Source organism: Fusarium vanettenii (genome assembly GCF_000151355.1).
Source record: "Fusarium vanettenii 77-13-4 chromosome 3 genomic scaffold NECHAsca_60_chr3_6_0, whole genome shotgun sequence".
Classification (NCBI taxonomy): Eukaryota; Fungi; Ascomycota; class Sordariomycetes; order Hypocreales; family Nectriaceae; genus Fusarium; species Fusarium vanettenii.
The window spans coordinates 1-22,221 of NW_003315829.1; the positions used below are offsets into that span (position 1 = coordinate 1).

At 40.7% G+C, this 22,221-nt stretch overlaps 4 protein-coding genes across 4 annotated transcripts; 2 read left to right on the plus strand and 2 right to left on the minus strand.

Moving 5' to 3' along the window:
- Window positions 1–8,763: 8,763 nt before the first annotated feature.
- NECHADRAFT_92326 (uncharacterized protein) lies at window positions 8,764–11,918 on the plus strand (the record flags this gene model as incomplete). Its single annotated transcript, XM_003040609.1, has 8 exons — window positions 8,764–8,865; window positions 9,337–9,415; window positions 9,787–9,815; window positions 10,503–10,584; window positions 10,633–10,976; window positions 11,027–11,101; window positions 11,157–11,762; window positions 11,817–11,918. The coding sequence occupies 8 exons, from the start codon at window positions 8,764–8,766 to the stop codon at window positions 11,916–11,918; spliced, it is 1,419 nt and encodes a 472-aa protein (XP_003040655.1).
- Window positions 11,919–15,243: 3,325 nt separating this feature from the next.
- Window positions 15,244–15,976, plus strand: NECHADRAFT_67887 (uncharacterized protein). Its single transcript, XM_003040610.1, has 2 exons — window positions 15,244–15,279; window positions 15,333–15,976. Exon 2 carries the CDS (start codon window positions 15,351–15,353, stop codon window positions 15,699–15,701), a length of 351 nt encoding a protein of 116 aa, XP_003040656.1. The 5' UTR covers window positions 15,244–15,279; window positions 15,333–15,350; the 3' UTR covers window positions 15,702–15,976.
- Window positions 15,977–18,338: 2,362 nt separating this feature from the next.
- On the minus strand, window positions 18,339–19,259 carry NECHADRAFT_78499 (uncharacterized protein; the record flags this gene model as incomplete). The annotated part of the gene is made up of 1 exon (XM_003040633.1): window positions 18,339–19,259. The coding sequence occupies one exon, from the start codon at window positions 19,257–19,259 to the stop codon at window positions 18,339–18,341; it is 921 nt and encodes a 306-aa protein (XP_003040679.1).
- A 334-nt stretch (window positions 19,260–19,593) lies between these two features.
- NECHADRAFT_78500 (uncharacterized protein) lies at window positions 19,594–21,474 on the minus strand (the record flags this gene model as incomplete). Its single annotated transcript, XM_003040634.1, has 4 exons — window positions 19,594–20,168; window positions 20,227–20,317; window positions 20,367–21,363; window positions 21,464–21,474. The coding sequence occupies 4 exons, from the start codon at window positions 21,472–21,474 to the stop codon at window positions 19,594–19,596; spliced, it is 1,674 nt and encodes a 557-aa protein (XP_003040680.1).
- Between the last annotated feature and the right edge of the window lie 747 nt (window positions 21,475–22,221).

A 22,221-nucleotide genomic window follows, 5' to 3' on the forward strand; every position in this document is an offset into this window, starting at 1 on the left:
ATAAAGCCTTATAGGATACTTAGGAATTAACTATAAGCTCTCTATAATATACTATAAGGAGATAAATAATTAAATAAAATATATAAACTAAATACTAAAATAATACCTTTAATATTATATTAACTATAAATAGATTAACTAAGTTAAGAAGCTATTAGCCGCTTAGCTAGCCTATAATATAGCTATAAATAAAAGCATAAAGATTATACTAATATATATTAATTTTAGATTTATTTTAAATACTTACTAATAATTATGAGATATTATTATTAATCCTAAAGTAATCCTTATTAATAATTAACTATATAATCTATATAAAGAAATATAAATAAAACTTAAGTTTATTAAAAATAGAATAATAACTTATATTAATAAGAAAAGGATTAAGGGATTAATCTTCTTAGAGGGAGATATAATTTACCTTATAATAAAAAATATTAAAATAAAATAATAAAATAAAAAACTTAATTATAAATATATTAGACCTTATAAAATTAAATAAAAAATCTTAAAATATAATTATAAACTAGACTTATTATCTAAGATTAAGCTTTACTTAATTTTTTATATTTTATTACTTAAATTAATATAAAATACTATCTAAATAAAAATAAATAATAAACCTAATATAGAAGTTAATAGACTAGAAGAATATATTATAAAAGCTATCTTTAATATAAATAAAATTAATAATAAAATAATATATTTTATTAAATAAAAAAATTACCTTAACTTAAAAAATATATAAAAACCCTTAGAATACCTTACTAATATATAGCGCCTTCTAAAGAACTTCTATTAATAATGCTAAATAAAAATAAAATAGACTTAAAAATAGTATTCTAATTAATAACCCTATAATCTTCTAGTAATTAAACCTTAGATAAGGCCTAAGCCTCTAAATTATAGCGAGCCTCCTCGTCGCGATACTTTGCCTTATCTAACTTATCTAAGTCCTTATAACCGCGATAAATTATCTCGGTAGCCTTCTTATAAAGATATTTCTCTTAATAATAAAGCCGCTATAAGCGAGATAAGGCCTCTAGAAGGTCTACCTTAGCTTTTTTTTTTTATTCTTTAAGATAATCCTTCTCTTAAGAAATATAAATAATTAAAATATATTAATATATACCTACTACTAAGGAAAAATAACCTATAGGCTTATAAAGAAATACCGCTAAAATTATAATTTATATATTTCTTCTTAATATAAAAGTTATAATATTATTTCCTTTTAGCTACTATATATAGATAATAGTTAATATAGAAATATATAAAATACTAAGGTATCTTAAAACTAAATTTATTAATTAAATAAAAAAGGTTACTATAGCGTATAGTAATAAGTTTTAGGCAGGAAGATAATTTTTTAATATAATCTAATATTATATTAATAAGAAGAAATAATTATAAGTCTAAGTTATTTACGGCGATATTTAGTCTCTAAAGCTAACCTTAGGGATAAGACTAATAAAGGGGGAGCCTTATATTATAGCTATAATATAATCGAGGGTAGTAACGCTAAGTAAAAAATTAATCTTATTATATTAGCTAATTATAGGGTAAGAAGATATATAAATTAAATGAAGTTAATTTAATTTCTCTCGATTATATATATTAAACGCTAATAATTTAACTTAACTCAATTATATTTGACTTAAAGACCAGATAATATATAGAGTATACTTATTATACTTTCTTATATAATAGCTACCTTAGCTATTAATATAACTTAGTTATATTTAATACCTTAAGTATATTACTAGACGTGATATTATATTACCTTTTAAGGCTATATAATATTCTTTTTTATTAATATAAACCTAATACGACCGGTTTATCCCTTGGGAAATATCCTCTCGTTATAGGAATTATTAGGCAAAATAGCGGAGAAAAAGATTCTCGATCTTCAGGCTTAGTTAACCTATTAAGGGCCGGGCTATAACTATAATAAAGAACAGATCTTAAACATAATATAATATTATGACCCGATATTAATATAATAGCCTAATTAAACTTCTATAGTAATAGAAGAGTTATACCTAGCTATATTATTATAAAAGTCTAACCTCTTATAGGTATTTTAATTACTTTAACTTCTATATAAGAAATAAGAGAATTATTTACTTTTCTATCTTCTTAAGCTATAATCTCTTAATACTATATCTTTAAATATAATACTTATAAGAACTATAATTAATTAGCGGCATAACCCTAATAATACTACCGCTATTACTATTACTGCTATTACTATTACCTATAGGGACTATTACTCTCTTCTTTACCCTCTTGATTATTAAGAAAGAAGCTAGATTATATGAAATATAAAATAGCTCTTAATCTATTAAATTAATATAATACTACCTTATAATTTCTAGCGAATAATACTTAAAGGAAATTAATATATTAAATTAGCTATCCTGGCCTATAAGGCGTTTCTCGTAGCTCCAGAGCGCCTAGGGGCACCTTAAGAGCTTAGGCGCTTTATATAATATATAGAGCTATTAGAGCTTAAAGGACTTATAAAGTCTATAAGGCGCCGCCTTATTAAGGCGATAATAATAAATATAGGCTAGGTCGATAGCCTATTAGAGCTAATTATGATATTAAAGCTACTAATAGGATATGTATGAAGCGGGGAAATCGGGGGGAAGGGATTAATGTCACGGCCTGATATGCACCTGTCACGTGCACAGGCGGGCCCCCACAATTCCTCACCAATTAAATAAATGATTACCCCTAACACCAAGTGATCACGGTGATTATCTCACTGATCACCCTAATTACTTATACGATTACCTTGATTAGGATCGATGGGCAGAGTGATCATAATCGACACCCAAAGTATATAGAATATACTTATTGCACTTCCCTATATAGGAGCTACCTTAGCTATTAATATAACTTAGTTATATTTAATACCTTTGAGCATATTACTAGACGTGATATTATATTAACCTTTAAGGCTATGTAATATAATCTAGTGCTAATATAAACCAATATAACCGGTTTATCCCTTAGGAAATATCCTCTCGTTATATATTAATAGCTCTTATTTATTAGATTACTTGTGTTACCTTAAATAATATTAAACGCAATAGCTACTTAGGCTATTCCTAGTAATAACCACCAGTAGGTTCTACCTGCCAACTACCTACCTGCCCCTATCGCATTAGTCTAGGCTGACCCTAACGGCGACGAAGAAATAGATAGCGATAATAAAGAAGTTAAGTAACTCTATGCTTAGGTCACTACTATGACCACTAAAATAGAGGAACTCAGAGGACTTATCAACTACATAGCCGCTGCTTAGTAAGTTTAAAACTAGCAGTACCACGAGAACGTCTAGAATATTAACTAAATAGCGATTACCGCTATAAAGGGCAAGGATATTAGAGAAATCCTAAAGCTAGAATAACTAGAGAAGTTTAATAGTACCGCGTATAAGTTATTAACGTTCCTTATATAACTACGCGTATTTATATTTTATTACCTTACCTAGTTTACTATAGCATCTAGTAAGGTCTAGTATGCCGCAGGGCGTCTCACTAAGCACGCTATAGCCTAGTTCGAACCTATCATAAAGGAATACCTTATTAAACTACTTAATGAATACTCGCCACGGACTATGAACCTCTACTCTAGCTTTAAAGCCTTTAAAGCCGCGCTTTAATAAGCCTTTAGAATAATAGACGAAAAGGCCCTAGCGGAAAGAGAAATTAAGGTACTCCGATAAATTCGCTCTGCGTTAGAATATGGCACTAAGTATCTCTAGTTCGCCTCGAAGCTTAATTAGGACTAGGAACCACTAATATCCTTTTTCTTCGATAGACTTAAGAAGGAGGTATAGGCCGAACTCTATAAGGAAGACCGGCCTAATAACCTCGTCGATTATATCGGCTAAGCAATTAGGATCGACGACTAATAGTTCTCTTAGAAGAAACTCTAGAACCCCCGCAATAGTAAAGAAAATTATTAGAAACCTCGGTTCGATGCTAACTAAGGGCGATACCGATAAAATGATATATCCTATAGAACCTATATAGGACCTATAAAACTCAGAGTAACCTAATAGAAGAAATATAACTATTATAGACTCGAATGCCGATACTACTATAAGATAAACCATATCGAGAAGATCTACTATAAAAAGTAGCGTAATATTAAGGAAGGTCGCTACTAGCTATAGTAATAGTGACTCCCCGAAGGCAGAAAGTAGGTAAGATTCGTATAAGCTAATAACAAACCATAGATAGCTCTATGGATAACAAAGACGCTCGGCATGGCATAAGCGGGCTATGACCGGATAGGAGCCATACCCGACCTAATTAATATACCCTATTAGTAAGCCTACCTCATGGAAGAATAGGCCAGAGAAAACGAGGTCGCCTAAAATAATAAGAAGGATCGAATATACTAGACGACCCGGCCCCGAAAACTCGATTATATAAACCTCACGGATTACACTAGGACACAACCGGAATAGGAGCTACTCCCAGAACCGGCTAATAAACTAGATAAAGACCCTAATATAAAAACCATCGCGGTTACCCGATGCAAGAAGTCTACCGAGATAAAAAACAACTAAGCACTACTACCCCTAACCCCCTAGGAATAAACCAATTACTAGGAAGCCGCCGCAGAAGGGTTCGACTATAAAAAATAGGTCGTAGGGTATAATAAGAATAGCAAATCCTAGATGCCCGCTATAATCTATTAAAGGGATTACTAGTAGAACGACCCTATATAATACGATCGCACCTTATGCCCCTAATACTAGGCCGAGGCATTACGGGAATATAATAAGATCTATAAATAATAGAAGGTAGATCGATATAGTAGATTACCACGCAATGACTGGATCGCAAAAACAGCAGGTAGCGGTCTAACCTAGGCATAAATCATAAATACTATAAACCCTTAGGAGTACTAATAAGAGGAACTCGCCCGAGTAGGAAAGGGAATATAGAAAACTAATGAAGAACTATAGGAGGAAGATCCCTACCTATGACTATATGACTAAGACGATAACTAATACTAGAATAGCATATGGGAACGATATATCTAGACGGCATAAGAATATATAGATACTACCGACGAATAAGAAATCTATATTCGCGCCTACTATAGAGAAGTAGCGGAAAACCCTAGATATCTAGAAGCACCTTTTAACCCACGAGACGACATGCGAATATACCTGATATACTAAGAACACGCTAGTATCTCATAGATATCCTACTAGTAATACTAGTGCGAGACCCACCGGAAGGAAAAATAGGAGTAAGATTATTTTCCCGTCGTACTACCGCATTAACCTAATAAGAACCTATACCTATGGTATAAGATAGAAGGATATTGAATTTTCTATTAGTATGAATCTATCGGCGTAGCCTATGCATAATATGATAGTAACCTCTACTATGCTATTTAGGAGCAAAAACGGGTTACCTATAAAATCGAAGACTGGTAGAAGCAAATCAGCTAGTAAGAGTAGGAAGACCTAGGAGCCTAAGAAGAAAGGAGCTACTAAGAGTATCTATATAGTCAGATCGACGACCACGACTATGAAGTATATAATAAGAGCGAATGTGAATATGATTATTATAGCCACGCTCTCTATAGGTTAAAAAACTAGATACCCCGTCTGATATAGGGCAACGGATAGATAAGCAAGGGAATGAACTACCCTGGAAGGCCCTATACTCTATAAACGGAGGATATAGGCGATGATGCCTAGAATTAAAAGTATAAGTTAAGGGAGAATAGTTGAATGCTTTAGTGGATAGTAGAGCTAAGTAGAATTACTTTGACCTAGTAGCGGTGAATAGGCTTAAGCTACTATAGAGGCATAAATATAAGCCCTATACGGTATATAACCTCGAAGGAATACCCTTCGATTATAATAATAGAGTTATTAACTATAAGATTAATTACCTTAAGGTTTTTATTAAAGGAAAGAACTAGGGAATCTCATTCAATATTATATTAAACTAGAGCTATGACCTTATGCTTAGGTACCTATGGTTATAATACTTTAACTTATATTTCGACTAGAGAACTAGCTAGATACTCTCTTGCGATACTAAGATATCTTCTATATTAAATAATAACTTAGATTAGAGATCTTAAACTTCTATTAACGACGGAGAAATTAGGAAGAGGTAAATATAAGATACCTCTCTACCCATAGGGATAAAATATAAATATTATAATAGATAGAAATAATAACGATAAAGAATAATCGCATAAATTATATAATAGTTCTATATACTCGAGAAAGACCTTAAGAAACTAAAAAGGGATAGCCCGGAAGAGGAATAACTTAAGAATATACTATAGAAGTACCGAATCTATAAATAATTCTTCGCGGAAGAACTTAAAATAGGTCTACTAGAATATATATCCTATGACCTTAAGATTAAGTTTATCGATAGGAAGTAACCTAGCTTTAATAAACTTTATCTACTTAATAAAGCATAACTTCTAGTATTAAAGGAATATATTAAAGATATAATATAGAAAGGATATATTAGGGAAAGTAAGTTATCTATTGGATACCCCGTTATGTTTATTCCGAAGAAAAATAGGAAGCTCTGATTTTATATCGATTTCCGAATACTTAATGCTATTATAATTAAGGATCGTATACCGCTACCTCTTATTAGCGAGCTAAAGGATTAACTTTTTAGGATAAAGTACTTTACCGCACTTAACCTTAAAGGAGCCTATAACCTTATTTAGATTAAGGAAGGATATAAATAGAAAACCGCTTTTTATATTAAGTATAGACTATTCGAGTACCTCGTTATGCCCTTTAGACTTATTAATATACCTACTATATTCTAATGAATAATTAATAATATACTATAAGAATATCTAGATATATTTATTATATATTACTTAGATAATATCCTTATCTTCTCTAAAATAGAAGAAGAATATATAGAACACGTCTATAAGGTATTATAGATATTATAGAATATTAACTTATTAATAGAACCCGAGAAAAGTAAATTCTACGCCTCGGAAGTAGAATTTCTCGGATATATTATCTCTTATAATAAGATATATATAGACCCTAAGAAAGTCTTAGTAGTTAGAGACTAGAAAGAGCTAATTAACATTAAGGAAATATAAGCCTTCCTCGGATTTACTAACTACTACTATAAGTTTCTTAAAGCATTTAGGAAAATAGCCGCATTATTAATAGAACTCACGAAGAAAGATAAGATCTTTATATTTAGGAATAAGGCTAAAGACGCCTTCGATAAGATTAAGGAACTTATCCTAAGCGAACTAGTACTTAAGATATTTAACCTATCTCAATAGATTAAACTCGAAATAGACGCCTCGGATTTTACCTTAGGCGCCTAGATCGGATAACGAGATAATAAAGGATGACTACACCTAATCGTATTCTACTCCTATAAGCTACATAGAGTAGAACTTAATTACCCTATCTACGATAAGGAATTCCTTATAATTATTAATGCCTTCAAGGAGTTTAGACACTACCTCCTAGGAAGCTAATATTAGATCAAGGTCTATATAGACTATAAGAACATTTCCTACTTTGCGATAACCTAAGAACTTAGCGGACGATAACTACGATATGCTAAATACCTCTTAGAATTTAACTACGTTATTATCTATATCAAAGGATTAGAGAACGGCAGGGCAGATGCTATTAGCCAAAGGCCTGACCTCGACACTGAAAAAATCCGAACTAAGGAATAATTATTACACTTTACCCCCGAAGGACACCTATAACAACAAACAAGATAATACACGAAGCACCCACCGGAATCAGAACCCGCTATTTACGAATAAGACAGAGTCACCGGAATACCCCACCGAATCATCGGAATAACCTACGCAGTAGAACAAGGCAATCTACTCCTCACAAAGATCCTAGAGTACAACGAACAACTCCCAAGCAACGAAAGAACAAACAAACAATAAATACCAGAGGAATTATAATATAACCTTATACGCGAAATACACAGCCACTAGCTACATAGACACCAAGGAATTAACAAAACCCTAGAATAAGTTAAGATGATATATACTTTTCCTAGCATAAAGAAGATCATCATAGCGATTATTAACCAATGCGACCTTTACGCAAAAACCAAGGCACGACGCTATAAGCCCTACGGCAAACTATAACCCCTACCAGTACCTTAGCTACTATGGGAAGCTATCATAATAGACTTTATCACTAAACTACCCCTATTAGAAGAACTAGCTACTAGAAACTTCTATGATAGCATTCTTATTATTATAGATAGACTCACGAAATTTTCCTACTTTATACCCTATAGAGAATTAATAATAGCCGAAAAATTCGCTTACCTCTTTTACTTCTATATCGCTAAGATATATAATATACCACTCGAAATTATTATAGATAAAGGACTACTATTCGCTTTAAAGTTTTAGCAAAGCCTCACGGGATACTTAGGAATTAACTATAAACTCTCTACCGCCTACTATAAGGAGATAGATAGATAAACTAAACGGATAAACTAAATATTAGAATAATACCTCTAATGCTATATTAACTATGAATAAACTAACTAGGTTAAGAAACTACTAGCTGCTTAATTAGCCTATAATATAGTAACTAATGAAAGCACAAAGATTATACTAGCCTATGCTAATTTTAGATTTACCCTAGATATCTACTAATAATCCCGAGATACTATTATTAACCTAAAAGTAATCCTTACTAGCGATTAATTGCGAAATCTATACGAAGAAATGCGAATAGAACTCGAATTTATTAGGAACAAAATAATAACCTATGCTAATAAGAAAAGGATTAAGGGACTAACCTTCTCGGAGGGAGATATAGTCTACCTCGTAATAAAAAACATTAAAATAAAATAATAAAATAAAAAACTCGATTATAAATATATTAGATTATATAAAATTAAAAAGAAAATCTCGAAATATAACTATAAATTAAACTTATTACCTAAGGTTAAGCTCTATCTAACCTTTTATATTTTATTACTCGAATTAGCATAAGATACTATCTAGGTAAAAATAGGCAACGAGCCCAATATAGAAATTAATAGACCAAAAGAATATATTATAGAGGCTATCCTCGATATAAATAAAATTAATAGTAAAATAATATATTTTATTAAATAGAAAGATTACCTTAACTCAGAAAACATATAGGAACCCCTGGAATACCTCACTAGCGCATAATGCCTACTATGGGATTTTTACTAATGACTCCGGAAGGAAGGGAACTAACATCGAAATCAAGGATAGCCGACTAATCAATAATATCAATAGCCCTAAAGGACTAAGCGTTAATAATAGCCTCGGCCTCCCGGCGATCTAACTCCTCTAACTCATCCAAAGAATTTAACCCCCGATGTACTATCTCTATACCCCGCTCGTAGATCTACTTCTTCTAACGACGAAGGCGCATTAGACGGGATAGCCGCTCATTCATCTACTACTAAAGAGCAATTAATTCCTCTTCTACTTTCTCCTCCTCAAGTTCTAGATAACGCTTCTCTACTACTAGGCGCGACGCTGCAAAACATTAGTAGGAAGAAGGCGATGAAACGCGGGAAATACACTCACCAGCGGAAACCAACACACCCGAGCCATCGCAAGCACGACTACGACGAACATACTTAGAATAATAAGAAATACCCTTAAGTATCTTATATTTTAGATACTTTTAAGAACAATAGGAATAAGGCATAACTTCGAAGCCTATTTCTTTAATAAGCTCAAAAAGATAGTAATAACGCGCGGCAGAACGGGACTTTATTTTCGATATACTATTAGTATCACGAAAAATAGTTATAAAGGAAGGTTTAATAAACTAAGGGAAATTTAGGATAGCTAACTTTAAAGGCCTTAAGGATAAGACTAACGAAGGGGAGATATTATATCACGGCCTAATATGCACCTATCATATATATAGGCGGGCCCCTATAATTCCTTACCAATCAAATAAATAATCACCCCTAATACTAAATAATCACGGTAATTATCTTACTAATTACCCTAATTACTTATATAGTTACCTTAATTAGGATTAATAGGCAGAGTAATTATAATCGACACCCAAAGTATATAGAATATACTTATTATACTTCCCTATATAGGAGCTACCTTAGCTATTAATATAACTTAGTTATACTTAATACCTTTAAGCATATTACTAGACGTGATATTATATTAACCTTTAAGGCTATGTAATATAATCTAGTGCTAATATAAACTAGTACGACCGGTTTATCCCTTGGGAAATATCCTCTCGTCACAATTAAGGTTTTTAAGTCGTTAAGTCATAGGAGTAACTTAAGGAGGAGGAAGGTTTTAGTCATAAAGATATAAAGGTTTAAGTAGTAGCTGCTAGGGTGAGTTAATAGGAGTATGGGCTTAGTTAGAGCTTAAATGTAATATCTCGGCGAATTGCCAAACTTGTTGGTTAGCGCACACATCATCTTTAAACATAATGGAAAAAGATTCTCATTCTTAGCAGTGGTAGGGTTACAAAGCCATGCGTTGACTACCTACTTCGAGACGAAAGGAGCGTCCTCACAGTCGGTAAGTGTGCCACCGGGTCTCCAATTTCTGGTTAATGATATCATTTAGCTTGTCGTACCCTCTCGACTGCGGAGAATCTGGTCAAGGGACGACCCCGTGCCAAGGCCATCGCCCTCGACGTCAAGTCGCCCGACCTCGACCACTGCATTGTCGAACACGACGTCGTAATCTCGCTCGTTCCGTTTATATACCATGTACATGTCATAATGTCGGCAATCAAATCCAAGACACACGTGATTACTACGAGCTACGTGTCCCCTGCGATGCGTGAACTTGACGACGCAGCACAAGAGGCGGGCGTCACGGTCTTGAACGAGGTTGGCGTTGACCCTGGTGTCGATCACTTGTATGCCATCAAGACCATTGGGGAAGTTCATGATAAAGGAGGAAAGGTGAGACTTGCAGTCCTGGCTTGTGTTATACAGGACTTACTCTGTGGCAGGTCAAGGAGTTCTACTCTTTCTGCGGTGGGATCCCCGCACCTGAAGCCGCCAACGACAACCCTCTCAGATTCAACGTATGCGGATGTGAACTTTACTACCTTGCCGAACAAGTCTGACCACACTTGATAGTTCTCCTGGTCTCCTCGTGGCGCACTGCTCTCCCAACACAACTGGGCAACCTTCCTTCGCGATGGAGAGATGGTTGGGATCTCCAATCAGGACCTGATGAGCTTGGCTAAGCCGTACCACCTCTTGGACGAATATTCGTTTGTAGCCTATCCAAACAGAAACTCGGTTCCCTTTTGTGAAGCCTATGGTATACCGGAGGCTCACACCGTGGTTCGGGGGTCTCTTCGATACGAAGGCAACCCTGCCATGGTCAAGGCCCTTATTGACCTCGGATGGATCGACCCAGAAGAGAAGCCGTGGTTGGAGGAGGGGTTGACTTGGGCACAGATTCAGCAAGGGGTAACCGGGGCTTGGTCACCTAACGAGAGTCATCTTATCGCCAAGGTCGACGAGTTTTGTACTTTTTCTTCCGCGAAGGAGCGACGCCAGATCCTCTCTGGCCTTCGTTGGATGGGTTTGTTTTCGAACGAGGTGGCGACATTGCACGGCAGTCTTCTTGATACTCTTTCTGCACAGCTGGAGAAGCTATGCAGTTTTAGGCCGGCCGAGCGTGACTTGGTGATGCTCCAACACGAGTTTGTCGTTGGATGGAAGGATGGCACTCAGGTAACACACCACCCCTCTTGGCATCTCTTAGCTTGCTGTTAATGATCAAAACAGAACACCATCACGTCTACTCTAGAACTCTTGGGCGATCCGAACGGAGACTCAGCCATGTCCAAGTCGGTTGGAGCGATGCGGAATTGCTACGCAGCTCCTTGACGGACATGCTCCTCTGAACAAGCCTGGTATTTTGGCGCCGTACTCCCGCGAGATTTGTGACTTGATCCGGGTCAAAGTCGAGGAAGAGGGTATTAGACTAGTGGAACAGATGGCTTAGTAGCAACCCAACATTGCACTCTGGCGTTGTTGCTCTGTCAAATCTTCATCAAGATATCTAACCACCAAGGGGTGGCTAAGATGGCAACATTATGCATGGGCCGCTGACAGTCAGCCTTATCATTTGCTCGCCCAGTCATATTTAGTTGGTGGCTTGGTACGGCTACTTGTTGATCGAGGGGCTGATGTGGAACAGCGTTGTGGATTGATAGACACGTCGCAATGGCTACTGACCAACCATCTCACATTTGTACTGAAGATGAATCATGGGCTTCTAGAATTCTGAGATGCTGTGAATCTAGTTGATTAGAGGCAAGATGAATGGTATGAACTCGTATGGATGCTCACGCGCTGATACGGTCCACCATCGGCGAAAGCCTAACTGGTTCATGCCCAATGTTGAGGGGTCGGAGTAAACATGCATCTCATGCTCGTTTCTGCACACGTGGATTCACACAGATTTAACTACTGCGCGAGAAAACAGCCATGATATGACTTTCTTACTCAAGCATAGACAAAGATATTAATACTACTCTGAGATGGGCTTCTCCCTCTGTCTTCTAGACGAAAGCACCATCCTGCCTGAACACGGAAAAGACACTACCAGCGGCATGACTAAGAGTGACAGAGTCCCCTCCGTTACATCATCTGCGCGTAGTAATTTTATCCATGCGATCCAAAGCTGGCTGCAGAACTGTGAGAATGATCACACACGTACTGCGAGAACGGAGCCACGACAGAATCCAACCTGACTTATCGACACGAAATACAAATGTATCGTGCGTGGAACCGATCAGCGCTACATTGCCCTCTGTTATACGTGGCAAGAATCCCTTCTGCTTTCTCTAGAGGAATTCTTGTATATACCTACCCCAAACTGCGCCAAATAATACTACGCAGATTAAAGTGTTAGCGGACGGTCAGTCCCAACGATGTCATGAGTGTGGACGTGGGTACCTATGACACTGCTTACGCCGACATCCGAGCACAAGCCTGGCAGGAAAATGGGGCCAGGAAGAAGCACGAGCAGGGACGTCGATCATGCCCGTGTGTGTCAGAGCTGAGCTCTGCCGATCGCTTCCCCCTGGTGATCGCAGCCGGAGCAGCCGTTTTCGACAAGGCCTGCAGCGATCTGCCGAAATCTGCCAGCTGCATCCCATAGGACATGGTATCTGCAGGGAGAAGAGGCATGCGCAAACTGAATAGCTATTGTTCCATTTCACGGATCCCACCCAGGCCATTCTGTCTGCTTGACAATTCTTGCCCGATTGGTCCGACTGTCTGCAGGTATTCTCATTCTATCAGGGCAAGAGGTTTGACATGCAATCTTGGGCTCTTGGTTCGGATACTCAAGCGTGTGCTATCATTCCTCGGCGCTCACAAGCAAAGGAAACAGTGCATGGAAATGTCTCTCGGACAAGCACACATGCCACGCTCTCCAGTTGTGTACAAGCCTCGGAAGACGTTGCCCCGCTATGATCGGGATTGGTCCATCTCACGAAGTGGAGGGATGGTACGGGTCGGACCGCGTTTCTTAGGCGCGTCATTTCCCCATCACTCCCCACCAATCCAACTAGCCAAAGTACCATCCTCTCTGCAGGCGAGTCGGGAACAGTCACCCGTCACCGCAGCTTCACGCCTTGATCTTCGCCACGATGGCGGGCTCCTGCATGTACCTGGGCTAAATAGGCCACTGTGTTAACATCGGGTCATGATGTCATGATGTGTTGAAGATCTGTTCTTTATTATAGTTGCAGCCCGGCCCTCGATGGGTTAACTAAGCCCGAAGATCGTACCTGGGCTAATCTCATCACGGACTATAATATTCCCGTGTTGTAGGGGTGGAATGCTTACAGAATGTTATTAGAGGCGATCCCGCTTGAATTGAGGAATTACGGAGTAATGAAGGTGGCCATGTTTAACCTTCAGACTTGAATACAGTAGGGACTGACGAGCGCCTCCTCGACCTCTGCTTCGTCGTCTGATCCCCAACACGCATATGAGCTAGCTTTGCGCCATCAGGAAGGTCTCATTGGTCGCTGCTTGGCCCAAAAAGTGCCAAAAGACTGCCTTGCAGGCGTCTCGGTTAAGTGGTTGGTGCTTTAGCGGAAGATGCATTCTACCGAGATGACTTCTGGTCCAATCGATGAGTCGGAATCAGGATGGATTGGAGTGTTATGAGGAACGACTTGGAGCAACATGTTTGCGGAATTTCTCTTTCGGGAAAATGGAGGTGTCCCTTGGCAGCTGAAAAGTACCCCTGTAGCTAGGCGCAGCTTGTGAGGCCAATAGGTAGACTTGCCGAGAAACGGGATATGCAGCTGCGGCAGGTCAATCGCAGGGCTCTGCCGTGTTCGAAGTGGAAAGTTGAAAGGCAAATCAGGTGAGGAGAGAACAGACTAGCACGATTTGACAATGTGTGCACGGCCGGTTGTCAGATCAAGCTGGGCGGGTAGCTCAAGTCGTTGATGTGAGAATAGAGTGTTGTGGATTCGTTGCTAATTCAGGAGGTCGGGCAGGATCGAGGTAGACTGACAGAGAAACCGTGAAGCTGTTATTGAGGCAAAAATATGGACAAGACCTGATTGACGAGAGATAATGGTGCAAAGTAATTGGCCTACATGGGTCGTCGGAAGGGCAAATGGCGTGCTGGCCTCTGGGACCAGAGTCAAAGATGCTGATTCTACGTAAGCGAGCCCAGGCTTAAATTGTGAGGAGCTGATCTCTGCCCAAGAAGTCAATTGGCATGGTTCAGATTACATCAACTGAGGCTGGCTGAATATGCCGAGAAAGAGGGGGCCTCATGTCTCATGGGCCAAAAAAGGCCAGCTGCATATGTAGAAATGAGACAACGGAAAGCTCGTACCGTCTACAATTTTACATTTGTAGTAGTAATATCGCAGGAAGCACAAGAATCCTTATAGATCGCGATGCATATGTCGAACTAAGACAACGGGAAGCTAACACTGTGTAAATCCTAGAAAGTCACGCTGCAGTTGTTGCGGTGACACCACAGGACGGGAAGCGAGCTATCGCCGAAGGACCGCATGCAAAGCAGACCCATTGAAGGTAGCTCTGTGATTGTTCGAAAGCAGGTCTGACAAAGTTTGTAAGAGGGATGCCGAGTATATAAAGGGGGCCAAGTCCTGTTGAAAAGAAATCATCAGTATCAACATCTGACTTCACACACCTACATAAAGCTACCTAGCTCTTTACTCCATTTATTGCCGAAGCGCCTAGCCAGGTATGAGAATCTACCTGATGTAAAAGGCTTATCCATATACTAACTTCTCATAGAGGATCACCGCCATCATCATGACTGACCAGAACAGAGTTTGGCTCAACGAGAAGCCGCATTCTGTCGAAGGTCACGTTAACACGGCCACTCTCCTTTTCCAAGGGAACATAGTCTGGGGGCCCCGCGGATGCCACGACAACACAGTCGATATCCAAACCGCCCTCCGCCAGGCGGATGCTCGCTTCGAGTTGCGACTCGAGCGGAAGCCACACTCGGTTGAAGGCCACACGCGTACTATCAATATCAGGGCTCGGGGTAGGATGCTTCTGGAGAATCACTCTTGCCACGACAACATGCAAAGCATGGCCGACATAATCAACGGCATCTGGATCGCTTCGCCGCCCACTGGCGCGGCGGCAGATGAATAACCGAGATAGCCAGTTGGCGAGGAAAGGCATGGCCTCGGCTTGAGGGGCCAGATTGAGAGTTCATACAACATGACGTTCTTGGATAGGGTAGAGTTGCTTTCAACAAGCCATTCTCATCGAGAAAAAAAGCAGTTTGAAGTATAGTGGGTGTAGGAGGAACTGTTCTCGTTGCAATCATGTTACTCAGGTAGCGGCCAGACGACTTGTTGGTCCACTTGTTTCAAATAGGTTACTTAGGCCAGTAGCTGGACAATTCACTCCTTATATCTATGGTACTTTTTTGCTCAGCTTAAGGGCATATATTTATTGTGATATTATTTACTTCTGATACTGGCTAGGCTTATATGTGGCTGTGCAAAGTAATAGGAATTTTCAAGAAGCTGCTCCATCATATCAAACTGTTCCTCTATATTACGGCGATATTTTCGAGTATAGTCTAGTAGCCAAGACTTAGAGAATGAACATATATACGCCGTGAAAATATATATATGATAAAGTCTAACCTAGTTTATCGCTACGAAATATAATACATTATACATAGAACTGATCAATATTATATCGCTCTTAGCTATACCTAGTAAGAAGCTTTCCCGCTTTCTCCAGCAAAGCCAAAGCGTCCATTTCAGCTGGACCGTGAAACGCTATCGATGCTACAACAGTCAGGAAGCCTCTCAAGGAGCGATATTGCACACCAGCTGCCCAAGGCTATCCAAGACGCCATTGAGCTGATTCCTCTGATCGGGGGAAGATACCTTGGGGTAGACAGACTATGCATCGTCCAAGAAGAGCCGTCTACAAAGTCCGAGGTGATGCGGATGGACCAAACCTACTCAGAGGCTTGTATGACTCTTGTTGCAGCTGCGAGTCACGGTCTCTACGGCAGACAAGAAACAACAGCACTGAATGCCTGCTTTCCAGAGATTTGGCAGAAACCTACCCTTAGGAGTTGGCTAGCTGGATTCCATATTGAAGATAGCTATGACCAGGTCAGGGCGCACTATCAAGAGGTCTCCGAATCAAATGGGCTACTCGAGCCTGGACCTACCAAGAGCATAGTAAGCGAATCCTCTTCTTCTTGGATAGCAGGGTCTTCTGGGAGTGCCGAGCCTCAGTTTGGGACATGTTTGGGCTGCTACCTCTCCCAGACAGCCACCATGGCGAGATGAGAGACAACATTGGAACACGGCTCATGACTACGCCTCGTCCGGACTTTAGTCTCTACGTCGACTTGGTGTGTCCTTACAATGGAAGGGACCTTACCTATTCTGGAGATGGCCTTTTAGCCTGCTTCGGAATGTTGAACCGTTTGGCCCGATCCTTTCCTGGAGGCTTCATCCACGGACTGCCGAAGTTAGCCATCGACCACGCACTTTTATGGCAGCCCCTAAGGAGATGGTATAGAAGAAAGGGATTGGCGGCTTGCACAGACTTTCCCTTTCCCTCGTGGTCTTGGTGTGGATGGCAATGTTACCTGGACCCTCGGAGTTTGCTTCTTATCTGGCATCTTAGCCTTTCAGGACTCTGCGCCCCAGTCTATCGATCCAAGTTGGAGAAAGCAAACATGTGTTGACTGGAGCACTCGTAAAAGCTTTGGGGGAAGTCATGCTGTGTTCAAAGCCTTTGAAATCAACGACTTGTTACCACAACTGGTAGGCAGGGCAGAACGAGCGTGTTTCTACGTAGCGGACATTCTGCGGATCTCGGAACCCTTATTTATCGAAAAGCTAGCTGCTGGTGGCTGGACACAAGCCTTTGAAAACCCAGTTTTGATAGACATGCCGTTGTCTGAAATGATGCCTGTGGTAATCCTCCAAGACAAAACCGGTAAGTTTACAGGCTTACTCAAGACAACAGACGACATCAAGTATAAGCAAGGCGATAAGATAGAACTTCTTGCGATCTCGAAGGGTACTGCCAGCTATACTGAGATCCAGAAATGCCTCGAGGAGAGAGTATTTAGAAAAAGTCAAGTGGTATCTGGATACGTTATAGTGGATTTTGATGGAAATGAGCTGTGGGCTGATACTCGAACTTTTTTCTTTAGCTCTAGTCTTTATTACATTAAACGCGAATGTGGCTATGAAACATAAGACATAGATTTGAAAGAATATTGGGAGGGGGATGAGATATGCTAGTCTTATAATGTTCTTTGGGTTGAAAAGAAAGAAGATGTTTACTATCGGGTGGTGTGTGGACGGATTGCGGAGAAAACATGGATTGCAAATCGACCTGAAGAGATAAATGTTGTTTTAGGTTAATTTCTCGAAATACAGCTAAGATGGCCGAAGTTTTCCTATTTTTGCAAGTATTAGATGTATCATAGGACACTCTGCAAAACTGCTTGGGCTTGTTAGTGTGTGCGGAACTTTGGTAACGGCGAGGGGCCACGCTAGACGCAAGGCACACAAGCGAAGCCAACTGTATAGTATATCGGTTACGATCTATAATGATGCACTCGAAACATTACAATAGCAGTCAGAAATCTAGGCCACTTACAATGTTCATCTTGGTGCTCTTTTGACGAGACTCTGCTCAAATCACTGCTGTATGTTTCTCGGAAGGGGAATCCCACCCTGTAAACGAAAGCTTCAAGATTGTTGTAGACCTTATTGTACCTTGTACTCCATTACGTTAGACCTAATATGATACCCAAGAAGTACCGCAGCAGTCTCCGCTATGATAATGAAGATTCTGGTGGCCATAATCGATTTCCCATTCATCGCGCTTATTCCTGATCTTCTCCATCAGCTGGTTAACCGCCTGGAGAGCCTCATCTCTGCGAAAAGCGTGCGGCCACCCAAGCCCCCTGTAAAGCTGCCTGATGTATTGATAATCCAAGTGGGTTCCCCAATCTTTTTCCTCCTGAGACTCGACTTGTTCCTCGGTAATTATGCCGGTATGCTCTGGAACATTATAGTCAAGAATAGTCCTGTTGTGACAAGGGATAAGTCTCAAGTTTTCAAAATGGCCCCTGAGTTGTTCGAAGTAGGTCCTGATATCAACGGGGTCTCCTCCATCCATGCGAAGATTCTCTTCGCTTATCTCACCGTCCCAAACGTTGAAGTACATGGCTTTTCCACCTGTTTCCCAGCCATCAGAGAAAGGAAAAGTATCAGAGACGTCGATGTCCATCCCTCTTCGTTCAGAGTAATGGGAATCTCCAAGAAGCTGCCCCATCATATCAAACTGCTCCTCCACGTCACGGCGAGACATTCGAGTATAGTCAAGCAGGCGTGACTTGTAGTGAAGAAGTGCTTCGGGAGCATCGTCGAAAAAAGGTAGATGTCGTATGACCTCGTATACACGATCGGACTTTGGTGAGGCGGTGGACTGGGGAATATTTGGCCATCCTCCCGGCGGCGGTATCTTGAGGTTGACATCCCGGAAGTGGATGGTTTTGAGAAAGTTGTAAAAGTCAAGAAATATTTCCACCATCTCTTCGATAGAGTAGGCGGGTTCAGTTGGGACGTCATCGCTGTCAGACCAGTCTGATTCGAACTCCTCGGATGAGGGCGGTGTTGAGGGAGGTGTGGATGGAGATTGGCTCCGCTCTGACATTTTGGATTGTGAGGCTTTCTTTGTTCAAGACTAGACTGGATAAGAGGAGAAAGTTTGAAGAGTTGTTGGTTGGACACTCGAAAGATATTTATGAGGCGAGAGCTCGCAAGGGTCCAGGGGCAGCCTCAGGCACCCAGAAACCCGGTCATTGCCCTTCTTGGCATGGGATCCATTATACGCCAGTGTTCTACAGAGCTTGCAATGTGCTTTGCGGCATCGAACCCCCATGTGGTTATGTGTTGATAACTTGAGTCTTTATTGCTACAACTTGTACCCCCCTTGTGCCCCCATGTAGGAATAAACGCGACGTCGAGATATCGCACCCATTGCTATCTTAACCTACCCATGTCGCAACTGCTGAAGGCAGGGTGAATGTGGACCATCGTGAGCTCTCCCGAATAACCGCACTGTAATTGTGGCAACTCTGATTCCATACCGCCGAGCAATTCACCTTGACCTTGGGTCTCGTGGCCAAGGGTTCATGCGTCATAGTGGAAAGAACAGAATGTTCTGTGACAGTTTCGTCTTTGCCGTTGCAGCTCCTAAGTTCGAGTGTATTCAGAGCCACGCCCACTGTCTTGGTTTGATCTTCAAGCTTGATGCTGCACTTTTTCGTCCGAGTGTTGCTGGACTCGGACTTGATGGGGCCAACACTTGTGCTCTTGCCGGGTTCAGATCGAGGGTTACCTTCGTCGCCCTTCTTGCCGCTGTGCTTCTTGATCTTGGTCGGCTCTTTGTAGCTCGACTTATCTCCCGGCGCGAAGCTCAGGATATCAAACGCCTGCTTGATCTCGGCTGGCACCAAATGGGATCCGCCGCACGGGCTTAGCCACCACTCCAACGCGCCCAGGGGATCCTCTTCTTTTGAGTACACATAGTTGGTCAACTCCACTGCTGTGAGCGCCATGTCTGCCCTTAGGCGTTAGTAATGAGCAACAGGTTGGGGGGGGGGGTAGTTGACGCTTACCAACACCAGCAGTAAGTGTTTTACCCCCAAAAATGCTCAGACCGACGTCTATGACGAGCTTGAGGGCAGATATCAGGATAAAGCAGCCGATCTGGGGAGAATTATTAGTATGGATAGTAGTAAAGAATTACACAGCGTACCTGGGCGATGGCTGGTAGTGCTTCAATAAAATAGTCAACCAAGTCATTTGCAAGCCAGTTATCGCAGCTGCATTTTCCTCCGGTGACGAGCCTTCCAGTCGACGGTTGTCGCTGCCAGGGTATACTCTTGAGGCCACCCTCACTCTCAGGGCTCCAGAGTATGCAGCCGTAGTTGCTGGTTCTGTTTTCTTCCTTGGCTTTGTCCAGGGTGTTTTGGCAAGCCTTCTTGCAGCCGGTGAGTTGCTCTGGGTCTTGGTAGCCGTCTTTGTAGATGAGGCATTGCTTATCGTTTTTTTCTCGGTTCTTGACTGAGTCTTCGCCAAAGGTTGGAGGGACAGTAACCACGCCTGGTGCACGATGATTGGTTTCGTCTTCTTCTCTCTTCGTTTTCCCATCTTCTTCGTCTTTTGGTATGACAATTTGACATACCTGAGGTGGACAGTAGCCGTACCTGCATGTGAAGTTACAAAGACGGCTTAGGTCAACGCTCAGCACGTCGTATTCGCAGATACTTTCGGGACAGTAGCCGTAGGTAGCGCAGGAGAAACCACAGAGATCGTATGTAACGAAGAAATGTTCACCTTTGATACGGTCTTCTTCCGACTTTAGCCTATCCGACGCAGCGTGGAGTTCCTCGAGCAGAGGTCTTGAAGGCTCTTGAGTCCTCAGATTTGGAGAGGAAGCCGAATCGCTGTCAGATACGGCGTGTTCGGGGTCGTTTTTGGTAACATCTAAAGCACGACGGCCATGGAGCAGCCTAGTGGCCTTCGTGTCGCCGACAATTGATGAGAGATCTAGGGCATGTCCACTGGCAGGCTTTACCACCGGCGAGTCGCGACGATCGAAATTAGATTGGACGAACCCGGTATGGCATAGAAGAGAAACAAGTAGAGTTGTGAGATAAGGGCGCAAGATGACATGCGAGAAAGTGTAGGGGTTGTCGGAGAAGTAAGAGGTAAAAAGTGAAGATGGACGGATGAGAGAAGGAACAATCAAACTAGAGTCAAGATATTTATACAGATGAAGAGGCTCAACCAACCCCCGGTCAATTTGCGCGTAAGAGAAACACAAAGAAAGTGAAGTAGTGATTGACTCACCAGACATACATCAGGAGGTGTCTCTTCACCTGCTTGATCGCAAGCCAAGGGCGCCGTGAAAGAGATTGATGTGATCTTAACCGCTTCTACAATCTGTGAGCCTTGTTATGTGCTTTGGTCACTGTTTACAAATGTTCAGACGTTAGTTGTGAACCACGACAAGACCATCCTTCGACTGCAGTTCATCATCGACTCCGCACAGACTTTATTCTAGACATGCAGCATATCAGCGGGCTAAGAGTTATCTTGAATCAGTCATGGGACTAGATTTATTTGATTATAGCTGTGATAGCTGACTTTCTTTGGACTGCCACTGAGGCAAAGACAGGCAATAAATGAAAGGTAACATAGTTGTTAGGGGCCACCATCATGTCCCTAGCATGTCTGTCAATAAAGACTCTTGTAAAAACCACACTTCATCACGTCATGCATAACTGAAAATCCAGCAAGCTCAGCAAAACAAAGGACAAGTAATATGTCAAATCAAGTCTAAATAACTAGCCTGATTGTTAAATGTTATGGCTAAGAGAGTATTTTGCCAAGAACTACTCCACAGAGAATAGTCTCTGCAGGCCAAAGAATGATAAGGTTACAAAAGATGAGTATCTTTCTAGGGCTGGTAGCTGGGTGTAATCTAATGGAGTATCCCAATTCACAGCACCGCCAAGAGACCAAGTGCAGCCATTGCAACAACAGGTTGGGCGTGACCAGCGGCAGCTGTAACGACAGAGGGTGTGGTAATAGATGTCCTGGTGGCA